Source organism: Nelusetta ayraudi, unplaced genomic scaffold (genome assembly GCF_046127955.1).
Source record: "Nelusetta ayraudi isolate G7.1 ecotype Tasmania unplaced genomic scaffold, CSIRO-AGI_Nayr_v1 ptg000135l, whole genome shotgun sequence".
NCBI classification, from domain to species: domain Eukaryota; kingdom Metazoa; phylum Chordata; class Actinopteri; order Tetraodontiformes; family Monacanthidae; genus Nelusetta; species Nelusetta ayraudi.
In genome coordinates, this window is record NW_027466185.1 from 2,242,501 (window position 1) to 2,264,769 (window position 22,269).

The window sequence follows — 22,269 nt, forward strand, 5'->3', positions numbered from 1 at the left end:
ACACGCTCCACCTTGTGGCTTTCAGTTGCGTTGCACGTCATGGATCGCACCTCTCGCCTTCCCCCCCAGATCTTCAATGACGAGCTGTTCGGGGCCGTGGCGGAGGAGAAGGAGGTGAAGGGGATCGTCTCCAAGCTGATGGAGGCCCGCCACAGCAAGAGCATGGACTCCTACGAGGTGCTCGCCCGCTTCTGCAGCAAGGAGAGCATCACCACGCTCATCCTGCCGCTCAAGGAGGTGAGCAAGGGGGGTAGTGAGATTGAAAATGCAGTGTGTTTTTCCTAGCGCAGGGGATCAGTGCACGGTTTTCGGAAATCATCCTGCTGTGATGTTTTGAGCTCTAAGGAGCGTCTAGCAACTAACTGCACCAGGCTCTGTCTCCAGAGTCTAAAATCTAAAGATCTAAAAGAAAACTGATGTTTCTGATGGCACCTTTAAGAGACAGAAGGAGGGGAAGGAGGGAGTCATTCATCCTCTTTTTTTCTTGCTATTTCAAGGCTGCTTTATTTTTCTGGCCTCATCCATGAAAAGTGCACACGAGCCCTGCATTTCGCCAAAGCAAACCAAAAACCTCAGTGGTCTGTCTGATAGAACGTTTTGTTTAAGATTTAGAGTCTGGGATTTTGCACATCCGTTTCGAAAAGCTCCCAAGTTAATCTTTTTTATTTTTTTTGCCTGTACGACTGGACCAGTCAGCTTTAACTCCGCCCCCTTCTCCCGTTAGATCCTGGAGAACTCCTCCAGCTTAAAGTCGTGCAACCGGGTGGGGGCCGTGCTGCGTCGAGTCGTCCTGGGCCTGCTGGCCAACGAGGGGATGAGCGCCCGGGACATCTTGCTGCTGTGCCACGGGCTGGTCAGCGAGAGCCTGCCGCTGCTCACCAAGAGAGACCGGTACCAAAGAAACACATCCATCCAAACAACCTCAGTTTGAAAACACTTTTTTTGTTTTGTTTTGTTTTGGACTGCCGTGTGACGACAGCGTCTCTTGCACAACCGTCCGCAGAGAGAAGACCTCGGCTCAGCCCCCACCGGACCCTCGGCTGCCCCCCCCCAGCTGCCTGCTCCTCCTCCCAACCCCCAAGAGAGGCGGCCGCAAAGCGGCGGTCAGCAGCAGGACCAGCATGCACATCCTGGTGGACGCCGGACTCAAGGTAGCGCGCCCTCCACCTCCATTCAGTGCCCCCCCGCCCCCTTTCTTTGCGTTGCTTTCAACCTCGCGCCCATTTCGCAGCTGCTTCACCTGAGCATCAAAAAATCCAAAGTGACGTCGTCTGAGGAATCGGTCCTGGAGATGCTGGACCCTTTTGTTTCGCTGCTGCTCGACTGTCTCGACTCCATGCACGTGAAGGTGGGAGCGTGTACTCTTTTATTTATTTATTTGTTTTTGATTATACCAAACTGGAGCATGGACAAATCTAATAAAGTTGTCCTCCTGCCAGGTGATCACCGAGGCCCTGGTGGCGTTCACTCTGCTGATCAAGTTCCCCCTGCCTGCGTTGAAGCGCAACGCCGACCAGCTCACCAAGCAGCTCTTCGTGCTGCTGAAGGATTACTCCAAGGCCGGGGCGGCCCGAGGGGAGAACTACCTCCTAGTCCAGAACTGCTTCAAGGTATTTGCACAGAGCTGCAGACAACTGCTGTAGAGTTAGTCCATATTAATATAAGTTGAATATTATTGAATTTCTTTATTGTTAGAGAGCAGCGCAGTCTTTTTTGTTGTGAGCATAAAGACTGACCTGATTCAGCTCTCCGCCTCCATTAGTCAAAAAGACTGCTGCTTCATCAAAGGCTCGTTCTTAGTCTTTTCAACTCCATGCAGCCCGAATATATTTTGCAACATCAAAATACTGCTGTGGGAGAATTATCCAGAACATAAAATACATTGTGGATTGTGGAATAGATAATTAAAGGTTTGATTCATGAATTAAAATACCAATTAATTTTATTTAAAAAACACCCATTTGATGATGTATTTTATTATTTTATTATCCTGTGCTGCAGCCCTTTATTATGCAAGTGCATTGCATTCACTCAGGAAAAAAAAGCTCTGTTTTTTAGGGTAATTATATTTTACCCCCTGTTTTTTGTGCTATTTTTTTCCCCCCGTTTTTTGTGCTAATTTCTTTCAGCCCTGTTTTTTCCCCCTGAATCACGTTGTGTTATTTATTGATTTGATTTGGGCACTTTTAGTCCTCGGTATACTCAAAGTTACTATTTTTATTTTTTGGTATTTTAGACGTGCTGCAAAGAGAGGTGAAATATTTAAAACTTCTCCAACAGAAACAGAATTAAAATGAGCACCTGTTGCACAGACTTTGGATTTTCACTTTAGCGTGATTTCCTCCTCGCAGGCCATCACCATTATGGTGAAGAACGTCAAGGCCAGCAAGATCTCAGATACGCAGCTGCAGGTGCTGCTGGGTTACGCCGAGGAGGACATCTACGACCAGTCTCGCCAGGCCACGGCCTTCGGCCTGCTGAAGGTGACCAGTCGGATGTGCGGGGATGGGATCTTAAAATTCGTAATTACGCTACACATTTTTGTGAGTTTGCGCCGTCACGAGCTTGTGCGTCTGCCTCTTCCAGGCCATCCTGGCCCGGAAGCTGGTCGTTCCAGAGATGGAGCAGGTGCTGAAGAAAGTGGCCACGCTGTCCATCACCGGCAGCAACAGCATGATCAGAGTCCACTGCCGACAGGTACTTCCCTCACACCTCAAACCAGGGCTGGATTGTCCTGCGGAAAGCTCTGCCGCTGCTCACGCCGCTGCTTACGTGTTGTGGCAGATCTACCTGAAGTACCTGCTGGACTACCCGCTGGGCCGGAAGCTGAAGGACCACCTCAACTTTGTGGTGTCGCAGCTGCAATACGAGCATGACACCGGCCGGGAGTCGGCGCTAGAGATGCTGGCTTACGTCTTTCAGACCTTCCCCCAGGTGAGTCAAAATTTGAAAAGAAAAAAAATGTAGAATTTTTATGGAAAGGACAAAATTCCATCCTCAAGGGTGTGAAAACATGTAGTGGCCATGGAAGGTAAAGCCAAACATCGGTGTTAGCATTAAATGACAACGAAGGGATGCTATTGTGTGGCGTTATCTGGAGATCTGCAGAGCGATTTGAGGTGTAAATCATGCGCGGGAGCCCCGTCATGACAAATAAAACTCAGCGAATAACAACCGATGGTTGACTCCCTCCCTCCACCTGCGCAGACCGTGCTGATGCAACACAAAGAGCTCTTCTTCGTGCCACTCGCCCTGGTCGTGGTCAACGACGACTCGGCCCGCTGCAAGAAGATGGCCGCCATCGCGATCAAGGCCCTGCTGTCCCGGCTGAGCCCGGACCACCAGAACGCCCTGTACGACCTGGTCAACACCTGGCTGACGGCCGAGAAGGTGACGTCTTTTTCACGACGCGCCCTGCTTGGATTCGACTCGAGCTCTACTGGATTTTTCTCAAACGTTGACGACGTGGCCTTCTCTCTCAGACCAGCCTGCGGCGCCTCGGGGCTCAGATCTGCGGCCTGTACGTGGAGGTGGAGCAGGAGAACTTCGGCCGGCGCCTGGAAGGCCTGCTGCCCCTGCTGGAGAAGGCGACGGACCCGGACAACTATGAACATGTAAGTCCGTCTTTGTGCTCCTCGCGCCGCCGCCTTGAGCCGAAACACAGTCACTGACGATGGATTTTGTTTGTCTGGCAGATGGCCGAGGAGCAGGAGGAGAAGGGAGCGGACCGGCTGCTCTTCAGTTTCCTCACCCTCATCACCAAGCTCGGCAAACACTGCAGCATGCTGGAGCTCGCAAAGCCTCACGAAATGCTCTGCAAAATCTGGGGTAAAAAAAAATCACACACACACACACCTGCCAATGACAACGTGAACACACTACGGCTGTTAGCATTAACACGTCAATAGCGATGAGATTAAATACAAGTACCGTGCTAATTTTTTTTTTAACGGCAAGCCTTTTGTCCCTTCCGTTCACCTGTAGTCAGGTCCTTGTCACACACCTCGCTGTTTAGGGCAGGGGTGCCAAACTCAAATACACAGTGGGGCCAGAGTTTAAAACTCAGACAAAGTTGTGGGCCAACAAAAAAATCTATCTCCATATATAACAGTGAACCTATTCCTATAGAGCAACGGTGTCAAAACTCTGGTCGCGGGCCAAATTTGGTCGACAGTGTCATTATATTTGGCTCGCGAGGCAATACAAAATCACTACTAGAGCTGGCCAGCTGGTATTATACAGCACATGCACCGCTAATACTACAAATCCCAGAATGCTCTGCTGGTATTTTGGCGAGTCAATCAGGACAGGACGTTCGTTGAAGAATATTATTGTGATTTAATTGGTTTATTGCTGTTATTTATTTTTAAATGTATCATAAACCCGTGAAAAAGGTTACTGTTGAAATTTGAGGCGTACAATTTTTATCTAGATTTTATTATTCATTTTGAGTTTGAGTTTTATTTGAAATTCAATTTTGCATGTGTGCAATATTAAGTTTTTAATTGTATAGTATTAAGCTTTGCTTTGTTCCATATTCAGTGTTGAAGCAAAACTCATTTGGGTCCATATAAAAAGGTTCCCCGTTATATCTGGAGGAAGATTATACATTTATTATTATTATAAACCCAAACAAGTTGACTGTTGTCAACAGAGGAGAGGGTGTTTATGGGTTCTGTCCTGATTGACGTGCCAAAAATACCAGCAGAGCATTCTGGGACTTGTAGTATTAGCGGTACACGCGCTGTATTGTACTGGCGGTACAGCTCAAATTGTAATCTGGTGTTGCCTTGCTGTCTACACTGTGGGTCAAAGAGTTTGACGCCTATGGTTTAAACTTCAGGGGAACAATTGTTCACGCAAACATGAACAATTGTTTTTGAAATACCTAATTTAATAAGTGGTTCTAGATGCACTGTTAGGAGATTGAGAGAAAAGGGAAATGTGTTTCTTTGCTTCTGGTACTACTGTAAGAATTGCTTTACATTGATTTGGACATGAAGCTGTTTTGAGATGCAAAATAACAGAATTTTTAAACATGCTAGCCAAAATGCGATGAATCGCTTTTAACAGTGGCAATTCAAAGCTCAATTACGATTAAAAAAAATAAAATTGAACACGTCATTCCCCGCAGGCCATGTGGAAGCCCACCTGCGCTACCCCCACTGCTGGGTGTGGCTGACCGCCTCGCAGCTCTTCGGCCAGCTGTTCGCTGCCCACAAGCCGGAGGAGCTGGTGGCCGTCTGGAGGGGGGAGGCGACGGGGGCTCCGCCTCCGGCCTCAGCCACCGCCTTCATTGCCGGCAGACTGGACAAGAAGGTGAAGCTAAAGGGCTCCCCGCCACTTGTTTTTTCCCGGCCGTTAAAGGGATCGCTCACACAAATGTTTTCTCCTTCTGCGATGTTCAGATGCGGGAGTTGGCCTTGTCCTTCTGCCACCAGCTGCAGTCCAAGTTCCTCGACACGGCATCCGGAGAGCAGGTGTGAAACTATCCGCTGATTTGTTTGTTTGTTTTTTGAAAAAGGATCCCATTCGTTTTCACCACGGGGAGACGATTCTTCCACACAGAAAACAGACAAAAGATTGCAACAAAAAAAAATTACAAATGGAAGTGAAAACATTCACCAAAGCTCCTCAACAATACGTTTTTTTTTAATGAATAACTTAAATGAAACATCCTAAGTAACAATATTACGCAAACCGATGCTGATGGTAATGATGCGATGCATTTTTTCCACCTCTTCCTGCAGGTGATCAAGAACCTGCTCTTTGTGGCCAAGGTTATCTACCTCATCTCCCCCGAATCCGATGTCACCTCTGAGGAGGGCACTAAAAACGGGGAGGAGGAGCATGAGGAGAGGGAAGAAGAAGAGGAGGAGAGGGAGAACGGGCATGGTGAAGAGGAAGACGAGGAGGCTGCACAGGAGAAGGAGGAGGAAGAGGACGAGAATGAGAACGAGGATCGTCCTCCCTCTCTGCTGTGGCTCATGAAGAAGCTGCTGCTGATGGCCAAGAGAGAAGCAGCGAACACGCCCAAAGTTCCGCTGAAGGTGCACATGCTAAACTGTGCTCACGTGTCAGACAGGGTCCTTCATTTTCTTGCGGAAATCAGAATCGCTTTTTCCAAGTGTTCTACATTTAAGCAACTTTTTCTTTTAGTCAATTGAATTTTTTGTAAATGTATTTATTGATATCAAAGGAAAAATCCAGAAATTTGGATACCCAGATTATTATTTTTTTTTATCTGGTCAAGTCCTCAATGCTGCTTTTTATTTTTCAATAATTTCTATTTTTTCCAGGGAAGTTATCTAAAATTTAATTCTGACACATTTAGGTACTCGTGTAGTTCCCCAAGAAGTGTTTTGCATCGGAGACACAACCCAGTTCAATAGCGACACATCAGCCACTGCCTTTGGTCACGGCCGTGATTTGTTTTTGTCTTTGTAGCTATAAAAGCTAATACAGCGACCTCCTGTCTAATATTGTTTGTCCTGCAGAGAACGTGCGTGTTCAAGTTCCTTGGAGCCATGGCCATGGACCTGGGGAAGGAGCGACTGGGCCCCTACCTGACCACCGTCATCAGCCCTCTGTACAGGGAGCTGGACAGCACCTACGCAGATCAGGGTAAAGGATTTGTTTTTTAAATAAACTGCATTGGTTTAACGTAGAAGCAATTTGTCCATGGGGGCGCTAACCACATTTTGGGGGCCAACTGTCCAGATCCCACCCTGAAGAACCTGGCGCAGGAGCTGATCGAGCTGCTGAAGAAGCAGGTCGGGCTGCAGAAGTTCTCGCTGGCCTTCTCCGCCGTCCAGAGGGAGTTCTCGCAGAGGCGGGCCGCACGCAAGCGCCACCGGGCCATGCAGGTACGACCCGACCACGCGGGGGAGCGCAAGCGAGGCTTGCGTGCCCCCCGCAGAGGCTTGACAGCTCCGTCTCTTTCTTCCAGGCGGTGGCCAACCCGGACGTGGCCGCCAAGAAGAAGCTGAAAAAGCACAGGAACAAGATCGAGGCCAAGAAGAGGAAGATCGAGTTCCTCCGGCCCAACTACAAGGCCAAGAAGCAGCGGAGTCACGCTCTCAAAGACCTGGCCATGGTGCAGTGAGGCTCGGCCGCGTCCCGCCCATTCATGAAAAGGACCCCAGGCAGGGAGGCAAAGTTTTCTCCAGCCGCTGACAAATTGACTGTCTGAGCTAAGCGGCTGCAGATCACCCCAGGCTGTTTGTTCTTTTATATATTGTTACTTGATTGACTGGAACTTTTCTGCAGATAAAGAGAAAGCCTCAGTCCAGAAGAATATTTGTCTCGCTGGATTTTATAGATCCAACGTTAGACCCATTTTCACATCTTATTTTTTCCCCCCACGGGCTCCAGTGGAGGGTTTATTCAACTAAGTTATTCAGAAACCAGCAGATTTAGCTGTCTGTTTACAGCTTCCCCCTAAGAAATGCTTTTAACTCCACGTGAGAGAAGACATGCTTTGCTGTACCTTCCACAGCTGACAAAAAAAAAAGGCAGCAGCAAAAGTGAGTAGAGTACAGAAAAAAAGCCTGGAAGAGGTATCGTTGCCCTTTGTGACATCATAAGGAGCTGATGTCCGGAATTACCTGTTTTTAAGACCACTCGTTCTGAAATTATGGACTTTTCTCATTTTTAGGGGCTTGACAGACAGACTAGAAATATGATCATTTATATACAACGCAAAGCCAACCATATAACAAACCATTTGTGTGCATTCCTTCTCTAAAATAACATGTACATGTGCAGTTTAATGTACAACCTTGTGTAATTAAAGAATCTTTTCATGGTAATTTTTCCTTCAGGTGTTGCCGGATTGAAAAAAAAACCCACTCTTGACAAGAGCTGGTACAATCACTGATAGCAACCTTTACTGATCATCTCCACTGTACAAGCAGATATAAATATGCAACCGTAAAACTTTGAGCATAAACTTAGTGTCTAATAACTACATCACTAATATGCCAAAAGATGAGGTTTTCAATGGAAACTCTTCAATTTGTATTTTTTTAAAAAAAGAAAAGAAAAGGTGGGGGCAAGGGCACAAAAAACAAGGGGAGAAATGAATAGAAACCCATGATAATAAAGTACAAAAACAGCCCAGGCTGCAGTGACACCAGACCAGTTGATCTGGACTTGGTGTGGCTTCATCTTCCTGTTCCCCTCCCCCACTCCCTCCATCTCCCAGTCCCAAAAACAAATCAGAATATTCAAGATAAGCCAAAAGACTGTTTCAGTGTACATGGTTTTGTATTTACTGCATTAACAAGTTGGCAATCCAGCAGCTGCCTCTCTTCATTTTTTTTGTCAGGGAAAAAGTTGACGTAACGAAATGCTGCCCCCCTGTGGATCTTCCTTGTGTCTCTTAAAATGGATGGATAAGCCGGTGCACCAGATGCTCAGTGCAGATCGCCTTTAATTATTCTCACCTATTGAGTGTAAGCAGCCGATTTCCCGTTCACCACTGCGACCCTGCTCACTTTCTAACCTTTACGTATGTCAGCAGCATTGGGTGGAGGGGTGTGTGTGTGTGTGTGTGTGTGTGTGTGTGTGGCTTCGGAGCTTAGTGTGTTGGTGCCCCGGTTGGGACATCACTGCAGCCCCAACGACTCAGTCCAAGGTGTGAAAAGGCGAGAGGAGTCGGTGGGGGGCATGAGGGGCTCGCAAAGGCTTTGTGTGGGTTGTCGGCTGTGGGTAGGAGTGCAACCACTGGTCCAGTGGAAAAGACAGTGCCGGGGAGTGGGATCAGTCACAAGGCTTTGCACGGAGAGAGGGGAGGGTGGTTCGAAAGGTGTATATACAGAAGGGATCCGGGGTCATTACTGCCGATTCTTCAGGGCTTCCACCAGCCTGTCGAGGCAGAGAGAAAATACAGAGCCACTTACTGAGTGTCATTTGATGAACCTTTTCATTCAGCCCATCTTCACCCCATCACCCCATGCGTGGTCTGGGGGACGACCTACCATTCCATTCCATTGTCAAGACCGGTGCCCTTCACTGCAGAGGTCTTGAAGATCTGCCATTTTCTGTCTTTGAGGGCGGGAAGGCCCAGGGAGTTGGCCACCTCCGTGGGCGTCATGGCCTGCTCCATGTCCTGCTTGTTCGCAAAAACCATCAGTATGGCTTTCTTCAGCTCCTCCTCCTGAATTAAAAAAAGAAATAAAAAATGAACGCATGGCAGTCGCCTAACGATGTGAGCGACTTGGCTGGGAAGAAATAACGAGCCATTTTAATTACTCTTTGCACCTAAACTCTAGATTGTGATAACTTAGAACATTCATCTCATCTTGAACTCCAAATTGTTGTTTTCAATTTAGAATTTCTAGCATTTTTCATTTTTAAAATCCAGTGTGAATGCATTCATCACCCACAAATGTGCATCAGCATTAGCCATTTTCGAGGTGTGTTTTTGCAATGGACTTATAAGGCAACCCCCCCTCACCTCCAGCATGGCCACTAGCTCAGACTTGGAGATGCTCATTCTGTCGCGGTCGCTGCTGTCCACGACGTAGATGATGGCGTCGGTATTCGAGTAATAGCACCGCCAGTAGGGTCTTGTTGAAGGAATGAAAGAGACATACAAGAGGAGGACGAATGAATAATGAAAAAGAAGGCCTCAGCAGGTTATCACTCGTGCACTATAAGAAACAATATCCTACATGGAATAATGAATCACTGCCGTTTCTGTTTATCCTTAGTCAACAAAAGCACAAGCTACGACCACGGAGCACAGAAAACTGGGCCAACCTGATACTCGTCTGTCCTCCCAGATCCCACACCTGGAACTTCAGGTTCTTGTAAGTGACGGTCTCCACGTTAAAGCCAATTGCTGAATTGCAGTGAGAGCAGAAAACAGAGACATGAGAACCAGGTAAAGAATAACACGAAGTCTATAACATGAAGAAGAAAGCAGATATTGAGAAAGACTTTTTTTTTTTTTTTTTTTTTTTAATATATTCACAACTAATAATTTGTTCTTTAGCAGCAGTGGGTGCTCAAATCAATATGGATATAATCTTTCTTTTTAATGATTGTGTATTAACTTGACAAGTAACAGCAGCCCCATGCAACGTGCTTTTGTTTTGTGTATAAAAGGGAGGCTGACCCGACTGGTTGTACCTGTGCTAAGCAGGTTTTGTCTGCAGGGTTTCACGACTGCGTGTCAAACATACTCAATCACCACCGACGGTCAAGGGTTCTGCTATCTACCCTCAGTGTTGACAGTGAGTGCACAAAATTAAGCTAAAACCTGTGTCTGCACTGTCTAAAAAGTCTGTAGTTCAAAGAAAAGGAAAGAAAGGGCACATCCAGAACGTACTGGGTATAGTGGTGACCACCTCTCCGACCTGCAGCCGGTAGAGAATGGTGGTTTTCCCTGCACCGTCCAAACCGAGGATTAAAATCCTCATCTCCCTGGTCCCAAATAAACCGCTGAAGAGGTTGGAGAAGAGTCCACCTGGAGAATAGCCATGCAGGAAGATATTTGCAGTGGTTTGTACACAACAATGACATGAATTTCAACAACAGAAATAGCATTTTGTAATTTCATCATCATCGTATCGTTGTTACTCAGGAATAATTGATAAATGTTAATTGTATTAGAACATACCAAAGAAGTTATCTTTCCGGGTTAAAACAGTGGCCTTACCTCGTTCACTCACTCAGGAATTACTAGCTTAGCTTGGTGACGTTCAAGGCGTGATTGTCTAATTGTCCAAAACTATTTACTAAAAATGTGAAAATAATATTTCTGCTAATGTAAATACCCTGGTTTGGGGAGAAACCCCCAAATAAGAAGCGAAGGCAAAAAAAACAACAACAAAAAAACAACAAAAAAAACCAACGTCAACTCTCCTGTCAATAGCTAACAATGGCTAAATGTTAGCCGGTAGTAGTCGGGTTGCAAAGGATAAACGCAAATTCAGAACACGTTCAAATCCATCATTTAATTATCCGAAATCCACTATACTACGAGGTTCCTCTGGACGAATATCCCATTCAATAATCAACAGATACTCACCCATGTCGACCAATTTGCGTGTTGTACCAGAGCAGCAGCTGCTATGGAAGGCTGAGCAAGAGACCCACTTCCGTGTGGTTGACGTGTCGCTAAACTGCGTCATCAACTCGGCACTAGATTTTCACCCAGCACATTCGAAACAGGATGCTTCAGCGTCAACTATGAATACAACGAAGACAGGAAACGCGTTTTATCCTTGGCCGATTTTGTGACTACATTTGATCTTTTTAGTTTTGTGAGAAAGATAAATTTTTATTTAAAAAGTTTTATTTAAAATAACCAGAGTAATTTTACAGAAAGTGCTCCTTGTGAAAGTTATCAATATCCTGACGCGATCGGTCGAGGGTCCATTCAAGACGCCAAAAAACATCGTTGTTCCAAAATGTTCGTCAGTTCTACTGCACCGGTGAGCAGGGACGTAACGCGCGTGTTGCTTTGAATGCAGCATATATCACACGAAGGAGTTGCCCTTTCTCAACAGCATCAAATTTATGACCACCTCGGAGAAGAAACATTAACAAGATAATGCGTGAGCGCTGCTAAGCTCTTAAATGCAAAACAATGCAAGCTTTTCCGACAGTTTGATATCACTTCTAAACTGCGGAATTCACCCCCAAGATGTAATTGTCTCCGGATAGAACCTGGTTGCCTGTCGGCTGAGACGTCATTTACAATCCGCCGTGCGAACTGACGAGGCGGGACCGCGCTGTGAGGATGGTGGAGCGGTCGGACCGAGCCCCTCTGCTCGACTGGGAGGAGGTGCCCTCAGCGGAGAAGCCCGACGGTGCTACACCCGCTAAGGACCGCCGCCCGTCCAGCCCCACAGACAGTCGCGCCCCGTCAGGGTGCTCCGCGCCGGGCTTTGGGTGGAGCGGCGCTCCAGGGGGTCCCACGGCCGGCGACACAGACGGCTGCGGCGGGGCCACACCCGCGACCTCCGGCACCCCGGCGGGCGAGGATGACGGGCTGCGTGCGGGCAACGAGGAGCACCACGCGGATGCGGCGGAGAGAGAGGCGCTGCTGGATGACATGATGGTGAAATGGGAGGAAAAGGACCAGATTGTGTCGGTCTTTGTGGTCACGTTCAATACCAGAACAGGTGCGGCATTCGATGTCGAGCGATCGCTGTTTCGTGAAAGATGACAGTGACCACTTTAGCACAAATTAGAGCGTTCGTTTTGATGGGAGACCATGAATAAATCGAAAAGCAAGCAAGCAAGCAAGCATCTTCCATTCGTCACGCCCTTAAAACCAAGAGCGCATTTTGCATCAGTTGTGCACAGACCTCTCTGACAGGCGTGGCACGAATGGACATTTGGCACAAGTTAAAAACCGCCAGTAACCGCAAGTTAAAAGCCCTTTGTGCACCACACTACACATGTTAGGATGTGGGGATTTGATAGAAATCAGTCTGCCGTGAAGGCCTATTGCATTATTAATGCTCAAGCTAAAATAAGAGACCCCTGTAAAATTCGAGAGCAGCGGCTTAGCCAAAGAAAGGATCATTTAGGAGACAGGATATTTGGTTAATCATTACCATTATTAGAGTATTTATTACAACTGTTATTTTTGGAGGAGGAAGAAATGAGGTGGACACAGGCGATTCCATTTCAGGCTGGAGCACCTCTGGATTTTGCTCCATCAAAACTGCATGTTGCTGCAATAGATTACAATCATTTTGTTATTGGAAAACCAGATGATCAGCCACAGAGGAGCATGATGAAGATGTTCCCTGTGCTTTAGGTCTCAGAGCTCATCTCAGCCATTGCCACACTTATCCTGCAGAGTATTTCATTCAAATGATTGAAAAGTAAAAAAAAAACACAACAACGCCCTCTTATTCGAAACAGTGTCACAATTTAAAAAGCATGGCTGAAATCGGTCAGATTTTCTCGTTTGAATCTTAATCAAGTGAGAATGCCAGTAGAACAGCAGTATGACATAGACTCTTTGGACGAGACCTGGGATTTGTTTCAGTGTTTCATCTGTCCCACAGCTGCGCATACATTCTGCAACAGCCTGTGTTTTCAGGACAGCTGCACAGGTTTGAATTGGTCTTGAGGAGCCACTTCAGAAGGGAGCACTCTTTTTTTTTAAGCTGCAAGGATCAGGCCTTGGAAGTCTGTTCCTCCTGTGGCGTGGTCTGACTCCTTCTGAGCATTGCAACCAAACTTACTTAGAGGCACGAGCCTGTGAATCATTGAAAAGGCACAGCTACCGTGGGCCGAGAGGCACTTGAGGTCCTCCGGAGCCGCGCGCAGACGTCCTCGGAGCATCATCGTGCAAACAGCTCGGTCTGCATTTCGAGGAGCTCTGATGACTAAACCGCTCGTCCTTCTTCTGAGGCTTCGGCGATGCGGAATCCTTCATATTCATCCTTCGACAGTCTTTTTTTTTTTCTTCAAAATTTAAGCCTCATTAACCTTTTTCATACAGTTCTGTTTCGGTGTAGTTGCACAAAATAAGTTCCCCCCCACACACACACACACTTTCCACATGCACTCACTGTTCTTAACGGCTGGCAGATTTGACAAGAGCACCTTCTGCCTTTCAGCTACGGACGTCAGTCTGCGTCCCAGTTGGGCCTGTGTGGCCCACAAGCATCTCGTATCAAGGCAGAAAGCCCTTCCAATGATAACGTAGCCGATGAATATGATCTAAAATGCGCCTGGCTGAGTCACCTCCTCTGCCTCATCTCTCCTCTCCCAGTCTTATTTGCCCAGCTGTCGCCGAGCGTCATAATGAGCTCGGAGAAATCCAGCCTGCCTGTGCCACTCCGCCCGCGCCATAGTCTGCGAAAAACTCGTGAACATACTTGCCTTCTGCGACACTTGCCGTCGACTTTATTTCATTTTGATGTTTCCTCTCTGCAATGTGGGCTGACAGGAAACATGCTGGAGTGGTGTCTGCCCAAAGACATGGACCTGGAGGGGGTGGAGTTCAAAGCCATCGCCAGCGGCTCCCACCGGGTCACCACTGACTTCATGTGAGTAGATCAGCACCCACATTGTCATGGTGCCAGTTGACTAGAATCTCTGTGATTGCCATATGGATGGTGATCCTTCTTTGTCCCCCTTAAATGTCGAATTGAAATCAATCTATTTCATTTATGTGCGTGTTACCATCAAAACATTTACTGCAGAATTAAAATGGGTGGTGAAGAACCTGCCTGTATGGTCAAAATTCAAAAAAAGGACCTTAAATGTGAACATGACACTATTCACATGCTGCTCAATCGACTCCATTGCAAATCCATGCAACAGACCAAAGAATTTAAAACAACAACAACAAAATCACCAAAAACTGTGGCAAGAAGTGACAAAATATTAATGTTAGAGGGCAGGGGTTAAGATATATACAGTAGATATGCTTATATTATATACTATATATACTACAGTATATACAGTCAACATGAATCTCATCTTACACAATGGTGGCATTTTAGAAAATCATTATCAATGAGTATTTCAGCCACCCAGTTTGCATAAAAGTGGAAGCTGACATTAGCGCCAACTAGCTTCGCTGTATTTAGATGCGGCGCCCCGTCTTCTTCCACCTGATTGGAGAGAAAGTGTTGCCCAGCCAAAACAAACAACAAACCAAAAAAAAGGGAGAACCAGCCATCTGGCGGCCCCCCTTTCGCTTTCAGTGACTCACGTCTTCTGCGTCTCCCTCTCCCTCCGTTCCGCAGCTACTTCCGCAAGGGCTCCTACTTTGGCCTGGCCTGCTTCGCCAACATGCCGGTGGAGAGCACGGCGGAGAGGGGCGCCAGGATGAAGTCAGTGGGGATCCTCTCGCCGTCCTACACCCTGCTCTACCGCTACATGGGCTTCCTGGAGCATCAGGTCAGGTAAGGCAGGCTTTTTTTCTCTCGTAGATGTGACCAAAAAAAAAAAAGAGGAAGCAACCTCCTCTTGGTGTCCTTGAAAGCAGCAATTTTTTCTTTTGCAATTTGCTGCTAGCTGGTGCACTCCTAGGCGTGGTAGGAAGCCTCGAGCTGTGCAAGCACTGCTCAGGAAATTGATGCACATACAAATGTGACAGAATATAAAAAACATATATGCTGTAGAATTTTCTATTTTAAAGATCACCATTTAAATTTTGCCCCACAGATGCTCTCTATAGCCTCCTTCCAAGAAGGGGATGTGCACTAAATCCATTATAGTCCATAAATATAATACGGCCTGTATTATTTATTTAATATTTATTTATTCCTTCTTCACGCTCTCACACTTCTCTTGAATCGAGCTTTCCTTTCCTTTCTCTCCGGAGCCTCTTCATTTTTCTCACCAATAATAATTTTGCCGCCGCAGACGGACTGGCGCGCGCTGCAACAAAATCTTCCGCTGCCTTGTCACTCTTGCTTGTGAACGCCACTCGCTCTGTCTTGGAACGCTCCCTCGGTCACTCTCTTGGTCACGCTGAGGTCACGCTCCTTCACTCCACTCACCTCGTCTGCTGTCTGCCGTTCTGTGAAAAACTCACTGTTTGGGGAAAAAAAGTTTGAATTTATTGCGATTAATTCTGCCCCTCATGCACTGAATTGCTGTGGCATCACTGCTGTTGTAGAGTAAGCTAAACATGAATTATTCTTTTACCTCTTTTTTTGTGCTTTGTCAATGGTTTGTTTTGGGCTTGTTTATCTTAAACTAGGCCAATTGAATTAGTGCTGCAAACAGCCGTGTGTGTGACACTGTGTGTCTGCCACTGCCAAGAGAAACGTCGACAACACATCCGAGATCTCATCTCTGCGCGTCAGTATTCTCTGCTGAACTACAGTTACTTAAAAACAGTTACTAAAAAAAATTTAGCAACCTGGTTAAAAAATAATAATCGGATTGCGGTAGGATTTGTGAAACAGTCGTTGTTCCTTTTAAGTCAGTCTGTACTGTACACGCACCTCTTTTAGAGCAGACACACTCTTCCACATGGCAGCATTTTACCTTGATTCCCTGTTTCCAGGTTGCAGCTGCAGACCCCTGGCCACTACTCCCCACTGGAGGCCTTCTACGAGGACAAAAGAGCGGTGCTGCCCTCTGGTGGCGACAGCGTCGTCACAGCGTGTCCGGCCAACGCATGGGGAGCGGTGATCAACCACAGCATGCACCCCGAGATGAAGGTAGCACGAGGAAGCGCTCTCTCAAGCGCAGGCTCTGTGCGTCTCTAACCCGCTCTCATCTCCTGGCCTTGTCCTGTGCGTTGTTGACGTTGTGCCGCACCAGATCACCCACCCGGCCGGCTGCATGTCCCAGTTCATCCGCTTCTTCGGGGAGCAGATCATGGTGCTGTGGAAACTGGCCCTCCTCCGCAGGCGCATCCTCATCTTCTCCCCTCCTCCAGTGGGCGTGGTCTGCTACAGAGGTGAGCAGCGGATACGGGGCCCAGCCACCAGGGGGCGACTGTTATTTCATGAAGCAATTTTTAAAGGGATACTGTACTTTCATTTTTTTTTTTTTACATTCTTTTCATTTTTTGCATTCATCACACTTACTTGTGTAATATTTGGGGGTTTGGGGAAGAAGAAAAAAAGAAAGAAACAGCATCATCAGGTGGTTACATTTTAGATTGCAGCGCTCTTGCTTTTATCCTCCGCTCTCCCGAGCTAGCCAGTGGGCGATGATGAGGCTACATTTAAAGGGATAGTACACTGGAAAAATTAATTTCACACATTTCCAGTTCACCAACGTGTTTATGGGTTCGCAAGGTGTCACTCAGCCATCTTTTTTTTTTTTTTTTGGACTCACTCTGGAATCCTTAGTCAGCATAGGCAACAACAGTTACATAGATCATCAACAGAAAAAAAATCAAACAGACAAATCCTCCACTGAGATCATGGTCAGTGGAACAAATTTCGGGGCGAACACGATAAGACAGCAATTTTATTTTTTGCAAATTCCTTCTTTGAAAAACCATTTCAGAAGGACGGCCGCTAAAATGTCGTTGGTTGGCACTGAACCGTGGCATTCGCATGAGGCTGGTGAAGTGAGGGCAGAGTCGCTCCGCTCATCCACTCCGTGTTGTGCGTCTGGGGTTTGCTCTTTTTTCTGAGTCCGTCCCCCCCGTCCTCCCTGCCAGTGTACTGCTGCTGTTGCCTGGCAAACATCTCCATCCCCGGGATAGGCGTGGTCGTGCCCGAGTTCCGCCCATTCTTCTACGTCAACGTGGCCGACATCAGCGCCCTGGAGAATGAGCTCTCCTACGTCGCTTGTAAGTTCTTTCATTTTCTTTATTTTCTGTTTTGCTGTCAAAATAGTAACAGTCGAACTCTTTCTGTTCCTGCGTCTTGCTCTCAGGCACGACTGAGAAGATCTTCGAGGAGAAGAAGGACCTGTACGACGTGTATGTAGACAATCAGAATGTAAAGACCTGCAGGGACGGTTTGAAGCCCTTGCTCCGCCTGAGCGCCGCGGACCGGGAGAAGTACCGCAAGCTCACTGAGCAAAGGTGGGAACGCTCCAACGATAAACAGCACACTTTCTCCCGTCTTGCAACATAGGCTGCGTTGAGAAGAAAAAAGAGAGAGAAGAAGCCTCTGCTTGCCCTCTGTATAGCTCTGTAATGTATATTACATGCTGCGTTTTCTAGTGAGATTTGTCCTCATTTCCTTCAGCTATTCTTTTAACTAGAGAGGGAATGGTGACTGCAGGCGCATTTCTTACTGGAATTACACTCATAATTATACTCGTCTGACTTGTTGAATTTATTCGCCTCAGAGGTGGCAAAAATATTCACATTCTGTACTAAAATAAAAGCATGAATGAATTATTCTGATCATTTTGGAAAAATGAAAAAAAAAATTGTGACAGACTGGACTGAATTGATTGGAGATCTTGATGAGCATCTGGATCATTTTAAGCACCTTTGCTACTCTAAATACCGCACAACCAAACTGTAATCAGTCATAGTTATAACCAGTCAGCCATGATTGAATGTTTACACTTTAAATAACACCTCTAACATATGATGCACTTTTATATTGAACTACACAATGGCATTGTTCAAATGGCTTCACTTCAAGCAACAACAACTAGAATCAAAACTGAAAAACTTTAAGCAAAATGTGTATCTTTTAAACACAAAACTAACAATCACGTTTTTCCATTGTGACGAGTAGAAATTACAAATATGTGTGCACAAATGTTGGGAGTAGAAGTAAGAAGTCGAAAGAAATACCCAAGTAAAGTTCAGATACCTGAAAAAAAAAAATCAACTTTAGGAGCGTAACGAAAAGCTACTGAAATATTGAGCCAAGAAACATCGATCATCCACATGTAATCAGATTTTTAGGTCACTTAAACTGAAGCTTTTTGAGATTTGTCACGTAAATAAGGGCAACAGAGTTTTGAAATAAGGTGTGTGTGTGTGTGTGTGCGCGCGTGTGTGTGTGTGTGTATGTAGGCAGATGTTGCTGTACTCCCAGGAGGAGAACGGAGACTGCGCGTCCAGCGAAGAGGATCTGTTTATCCTGTAAGTACATGATTTCATTTGGACCCAGTGGGAGGGCAAGTCCTGCCAGGGCGGGGAAACAGAAAAACAAAACAATTTGAGACACAAGCCGATCTTTTTATGAGGTTTCAGCAAAGGTTTGTCGGCACGTTGTGGCAGCACAGTCAAATCAGAATGGGAATGAGTCACACTCTCCCTGACCTGGCATCCCCTCGCTGGGGAGAAGAAAAAGTGAGCGAGTGAAGCTGGAAAACGACTCTTTGGGTATTTAATTTATTTTATTTTGAAACTGTCCTCAGCTTCTTCCTGGAGCAGAACAACAGGATTTTCCAGACTCTGAGCGAGGTGGCGGGGAGCGCCGATCCCACGCTGACCCAGGAGAGCGTGAGGGCCATGGGCCTGGATCCCCATGGAGACAGGCTCTTCTTGCTCCACCTGCTGGAGATCTACGGCTACGACACCCTGATGGTGTCGGAGCAGCTGTGCTGCAGCTGAGGGACAGCGGAGGCTTTGAGCTTTTCAAGTGCTGCACCACTGGCTTCTCAGACCGTTCCAGCCCACTGATGTTTCTCCGGTACTATTTCCCTTACTTGTATATTTACCTTGCTTCATTTGGTCGCCGTGGCTCCGCTATTACACAGTGTGATGAGACGCAAAAGACTTGATGCTGCTCTCGGAACAGTCGCGTGGGTCGAAGCTCTGGGTATTTTGAAGTATTTGAAAGCAATGGATGGCAGGTCAGCAGCCGAGAAGAGAAGGTGCCCGAGCTGGAAAAGTGGAGCAAAGTCTGCACGGATGACGGAGGAAGAAGCCTGGAGGCATCCGGTGACTTGCAGAGAATTAAAACCTGAGGACTGAAGGTCTGGAAATGCAAACGAGAGGCATCCTTCCTGTCAACAAAACCCTGCTTTTATTCTCTGTCTGTGCTGCCGCGTTTTGCGTGTGTGAATTGGGCTCCGCCTGTCTGCTGATGTTGCTTTCCTTGTATCAAGTGCTGGATTTAAACACCTTTATTTTATTTATTTATTTACTTTGTTGTTGTTTTTTTTACAACTTTGTGTCGGTACGGTTCTCTGTTCTTGAGCACCCGTGTTGTCACCGAGCGCGACGTCTGTGATCACTGCTGTACAAGTGAAATGTCCCTGTTTCGTATTTGTTTGTTTATTTGTCTATTTTTTTTAGGCCTGAGCGAAGACCAAATCTGAATTTTTCCTGTGACGATTAAAAAAAAAAGAAAAGGAGGAGGAGCCGCTCACACGGGTTTGTATGGATTGATGGGAATTCTTTTTGCACAATGGCTGTCAGCTGAGGCTGCGGTCACAGAAGAAGATGCTGTTTGAACAAAAGGCACTCTTTGCTTTTGCTGTATATTTTTTTAAATCATTATTCCCAGCTTTGCGGGGAAAGAGGAAAGAGTTCACGTTTGGATGACTCATCTCCTTGACTCTGTTCATTCCCCGCCCCCCAGCATAATAGATCACAAATTGTCAGTTTAGAAAGTCTCATGTACATCCTGAAGCACACTTGATAGTTTTGGCGTTGTTCGTTGGGATATATTGAAACTGCTGCCCCACAGTAACGTCCACTGTTATCTGGGGTGGAAAGTAGCTCCTGCAATTACATTCCGGCCTCTAGAGGGCGGATAATAGCAGCATATAATACAATTGATGCACTCGTCACACGTAAATATGATAAAACTTTTAATAACAGTAGTCCAATATGTGCAGCAGACCCTGGAGAGCATTAACATCAATCAGGGATTCTCTCAGCTCTGCTTTGGTGTTCACTGTCTCCTGAGCTTAGCTAGATGATCGAGGTTTTTAACTCTACACACTTCTTGTTGCAATGCTCTTCAGTGTTTAGTACGGGATTAGTATGCTCAGTATTACACTTCAGCTAAAACCACAATATTTAAAGGCCCCATATTACAAATGATATTCATCATTCCGGACCGCAGTGAAGCAACCTGGTAATTCATTGTATACTGTAGATATGTATCCAAATTTGGAAGAAGCGGGTGCCAAAAACAAAACTGTCAGTGATCTTGCGAACATTGCAACAGGCGGGTGCCCTGGGTTCAGCACATGCTTTTGGAAAAAGGTAGCAAGTAAAAGACCCAGAGGGTTGGATTTCTTTCTGTTCTGAGCATCTGCTGATCCCATAGAGACATATTATTACAAGGCATAAGTTATGTGAATTCTGTGTAAGATGGGACCTTTAATTATGTTAGATTTGAAAAGGATGTCACTCAGTATTCAGGCGCATTAAACAATTTAAAAATAAACCCAAATTAGCTTTGCGGCTAAATAAACTATGGGGGAGTGTAACTGTCGTCTCTCTGTGTGATCCCTGTGATGGTGCCAGGACCAATTTGACCTGTTTATTATTCATTGACCTGATGTGCACAGACAAGGCACTACAAAACCTTTGGCGAATGAGTTCTGTTTCGGAAAAGACTCAAGCAAACAGACAACATTTTGTGTGATTTTGAGGACTTTTCCCCAAAATTTGCTGTTTACATAAAATTTCTAATACTATGGTTTTTGTTTTGCTGTTTTTTTTTTATGCGCATTAAAAGCATTTATGGAAACTCAGTGTTTGCACTTTCGTTTCCCATCCACTAGAGGGAAGCAAATAAGCAAATCTGACACTTCGAGTTCGTACGAGACTTCACGACACCTCTTCCTGTTTTTATGAATGTACATATACAAAATATATGTGAATATATATTGTATTATGTATGTACACACACATATACATATTCACATGTATGTGTGTATGTTGAAATTCTCATCCACACAACAGATGGTGGGAGAATGTATTTGACTTTTCTTGTCTTTTGCACTCAATTTATTTGCAGACCGTGTGCAAAGTGTGATGGTTCACCAACATGTTAGTGTGCTCTCTTTAGAGGATGACAGGATGTTTGTGAGTGGCTTGGTGATATTGTGGGGATCAGTTGTAGTCTGACTGCAGCTTCAGTAAACATGTGCCATTATAGCTCCACAATCTCATCTCATCTCATGGCTCAGAAATCTCATGACTCTCATTTGTTCTTTTAAATTGTTTCCTCTTTTTGTAAACCCCTGCTCCGCGTCATTTAATGAGAGAGGGAGAATTGACGTAGTCCAGTGAGAGGATTGCCAGAAGGAGTCACACTCAGAGCCACTCTGAAACTGAGGATTTAACTGACCCTTCAGCTGCCTTCTGTTCCAATTTGGAGACTTTTCCTGGAATTGCACATTTTGGAGAAAATATCTCAAATAAGGTTTCCAAAGTCAAAGCCGTTGAGACATCATTTGTTGCTGGGTTGCCTTTTTTTTTTGTTATGCATTAGATATGGTTCATATTTCTTCTTTTAAACACCCCTTCAGATGTGTAGCTGATGAAAATAAATCACCCCATTCATATATTTTGAAAAAGAAAATAAAAAATGGCAAGTTCAAATCTACATGCGGGTCCATTAGTTCCTCCCCCAACAATACATTTCTGATTTTGCAAATGCGCTTTGGCCTCTTAACCAGGTTGCCATCCAAAATTACACATTTGTTCTTAGTCGACCTATTTGGCTGGATACAATACAGTTCAATACAATACATGATGGTGCCAGGCTGCAACAGTGAAATGTGTTATGACATGTTGGGGATTTTGCGAAATACAAGACCTGTAAATTAAAAGGTCCTTACTTGTCGTCTAATTCAGCATACTGACATTATCCTCAGAGTGGGCGCCCCCAGGCGGTCTTCAGCAGAAGCGTTTCCGGCCGCATCCTGGTCTCCGAGGCG

General features: G+C 46.0%; 3 protein-coding genes across 3 annotated transcripts in view; 2 read left to right on the top strand and 1 right to left on the bottom strand.

Moving 5' to 3' along the window:
* The window catches only part of utp20 (UTP20 small subunit processome component), a 29,328-nt gene extending 21,532 nt beyond the window's left edge, over positions 1–7,796 (top strand). The window contains exons 45-61 of the mRNA XM_076011513.1: positions 70–237; positions 725–891; positions 1,004–1,151; positions 1,232–1,348; positions 1,440–1,610; positions 2,352–2,483; positions 2,587–2,697; positions 2,785–2,934; positions 3,208–3,390; positions 3,483–3,614; positions 3,696–3,828; positions 5,135–5,319; positions 5,409–5,480; positions 5,751–6,050; positions 6,498–6,624; positions 6,721–6,866; positions 6,950–7,796. Of these exons, the coding sequence (XP_075867628.1) occupies positions 70–237; positions 725–891; positions 1,004–1,151; positions 1,232–1,348; positions 1,440–1,610; positions 2,352–2,483; positions 2,587–2,697; positions 2,785–2,934; positions 3,208–3,390; positions 3,483–3,614; positions 3,696–3,828; positions 5,135–5,319; positions 5,409–5,480; positions 5,751–6,050; positions 6,498–6,624; positions 6,721–6,866; positions 6,950–7,105 (2,598 nt within the window). The 3' untranslated portion in view covers positions 7,106–7,796. The remainder of the gene's footprint in view (positions 1–69; positions 238–724; positions 892–1,003; positions 1,152–1,231; positions 1,349–1,439; positions 1,611–2,351; positions 2,484–2,586; positions 2,698–2,784; positions 2,935–3,207; positions 3,391–3,482; positions 3,615–3,695; positions 3,829–5,134; positions 5,320–5,408; positions 5,481–5,750; positions 6,051–6,497; positions 6,625–6,720; positions 6,867–6,949) is intronic.
* Positions 7,797–7,867: 71 nt separating this feature from the next.
* Positions 7,868–11,181, bottom strand: arl1 (ADP-ribosylation factor-like 1). Its single transcript, XM_076011520.1, has 6 exons — positions 11,039–11,181; positions 10,337–10,474; positions 9,766–9,847; positions 9,461–9,572; positions 8,982–9,160; positions 7,868–8,868 (listed from the first exon to the last, which is right to left on the bottom strand). The coding sequence occupies exons 1-6, from the start codon at positions 11,139–11,141 to the stop codon at positions 8,838–8,840; spliced, it is 645 nt and encodes a 214-aa protein (XP_075867635.1). The 5' UTR covers positions 11,142–11,181; the 3' UTR covers positions 7,868–8,837.
* Positions 11,182–11,330: 149 nt separating this feature from the next.
* Positions 11,331–22,077, top strand: LOC142877131 (DENN domain-containing protein 11-like). The gene is made up of 9 exons (XM_076011519.1): positions 11,331–12,137; positions 13,925–14,024; positions 14,730–14,888; positions 16,001–16,157; positions 16,261–16,399; positions 17,114–17,245; positions 17,332–17,482; positions 18,437–18,505; positions 18,784–22,077. Exons 1-9 carry the CDS (start codon positions 11,753–11,755, stop codon positions 18,977–18,979), a joined length of 1,488 nt encoding a protein of 495 aa, XP_075867634.1. The 5' UTR covers positions 11,331–11,752; the 3' UTR covers positions 18,980–22,077.
* The last annotated feature ends 192 nt before the right edge of the window (positions 22,078–22,269 follow it).

Excerpts from the sequence above, each read along its gene's own strand:
- arl1 (XM_076011520.1), bottom strand. The coding sequence starts at position 11,141 with ATGACGCAGTTTAGCGACACGTCAACCACACGGAAGTGGGTCTCTTGC. Across the intron at positions 9,848-10,336 it reads GGTGGTCACCACTATACCCA|CAATTGGCTTTAACGTGGAG; the intron begins GTACGTTCTGGA and ends ACTGCAATTCAG. Across the intron at positions 8,869-8,981 it reads CTTGACAATGGAATGGAATG|GCTGGTGGAAGCCCTGAAGA; the intron begins GTAGGTCGTCCC and ends CTGCCTCGACAG.
- LOC142877131 (XM_076011519.1), top strand. The coding sequence starts at position 11,753 with ATGGTGGAGCGGTCGGACCGAGCCCCTCTGCTCGACTGGGAGGAGGTG. Across the intron at positions 16,158-16,260 it reads GCATGCACCCCGAGATGAAG|ATCACCCACCCGGCCGGCTG; the intron begins GTAGCACGAGGA and ends GTGCCGCACCAG. Across the intron at positions 18,506-18,783 it reads GAAGAGGATCTGTTTATCCT|CTTCTTCCTGGAGCAGAACA; the intron begins GTAAGTACATGA and ends AACTGTCCTCAG.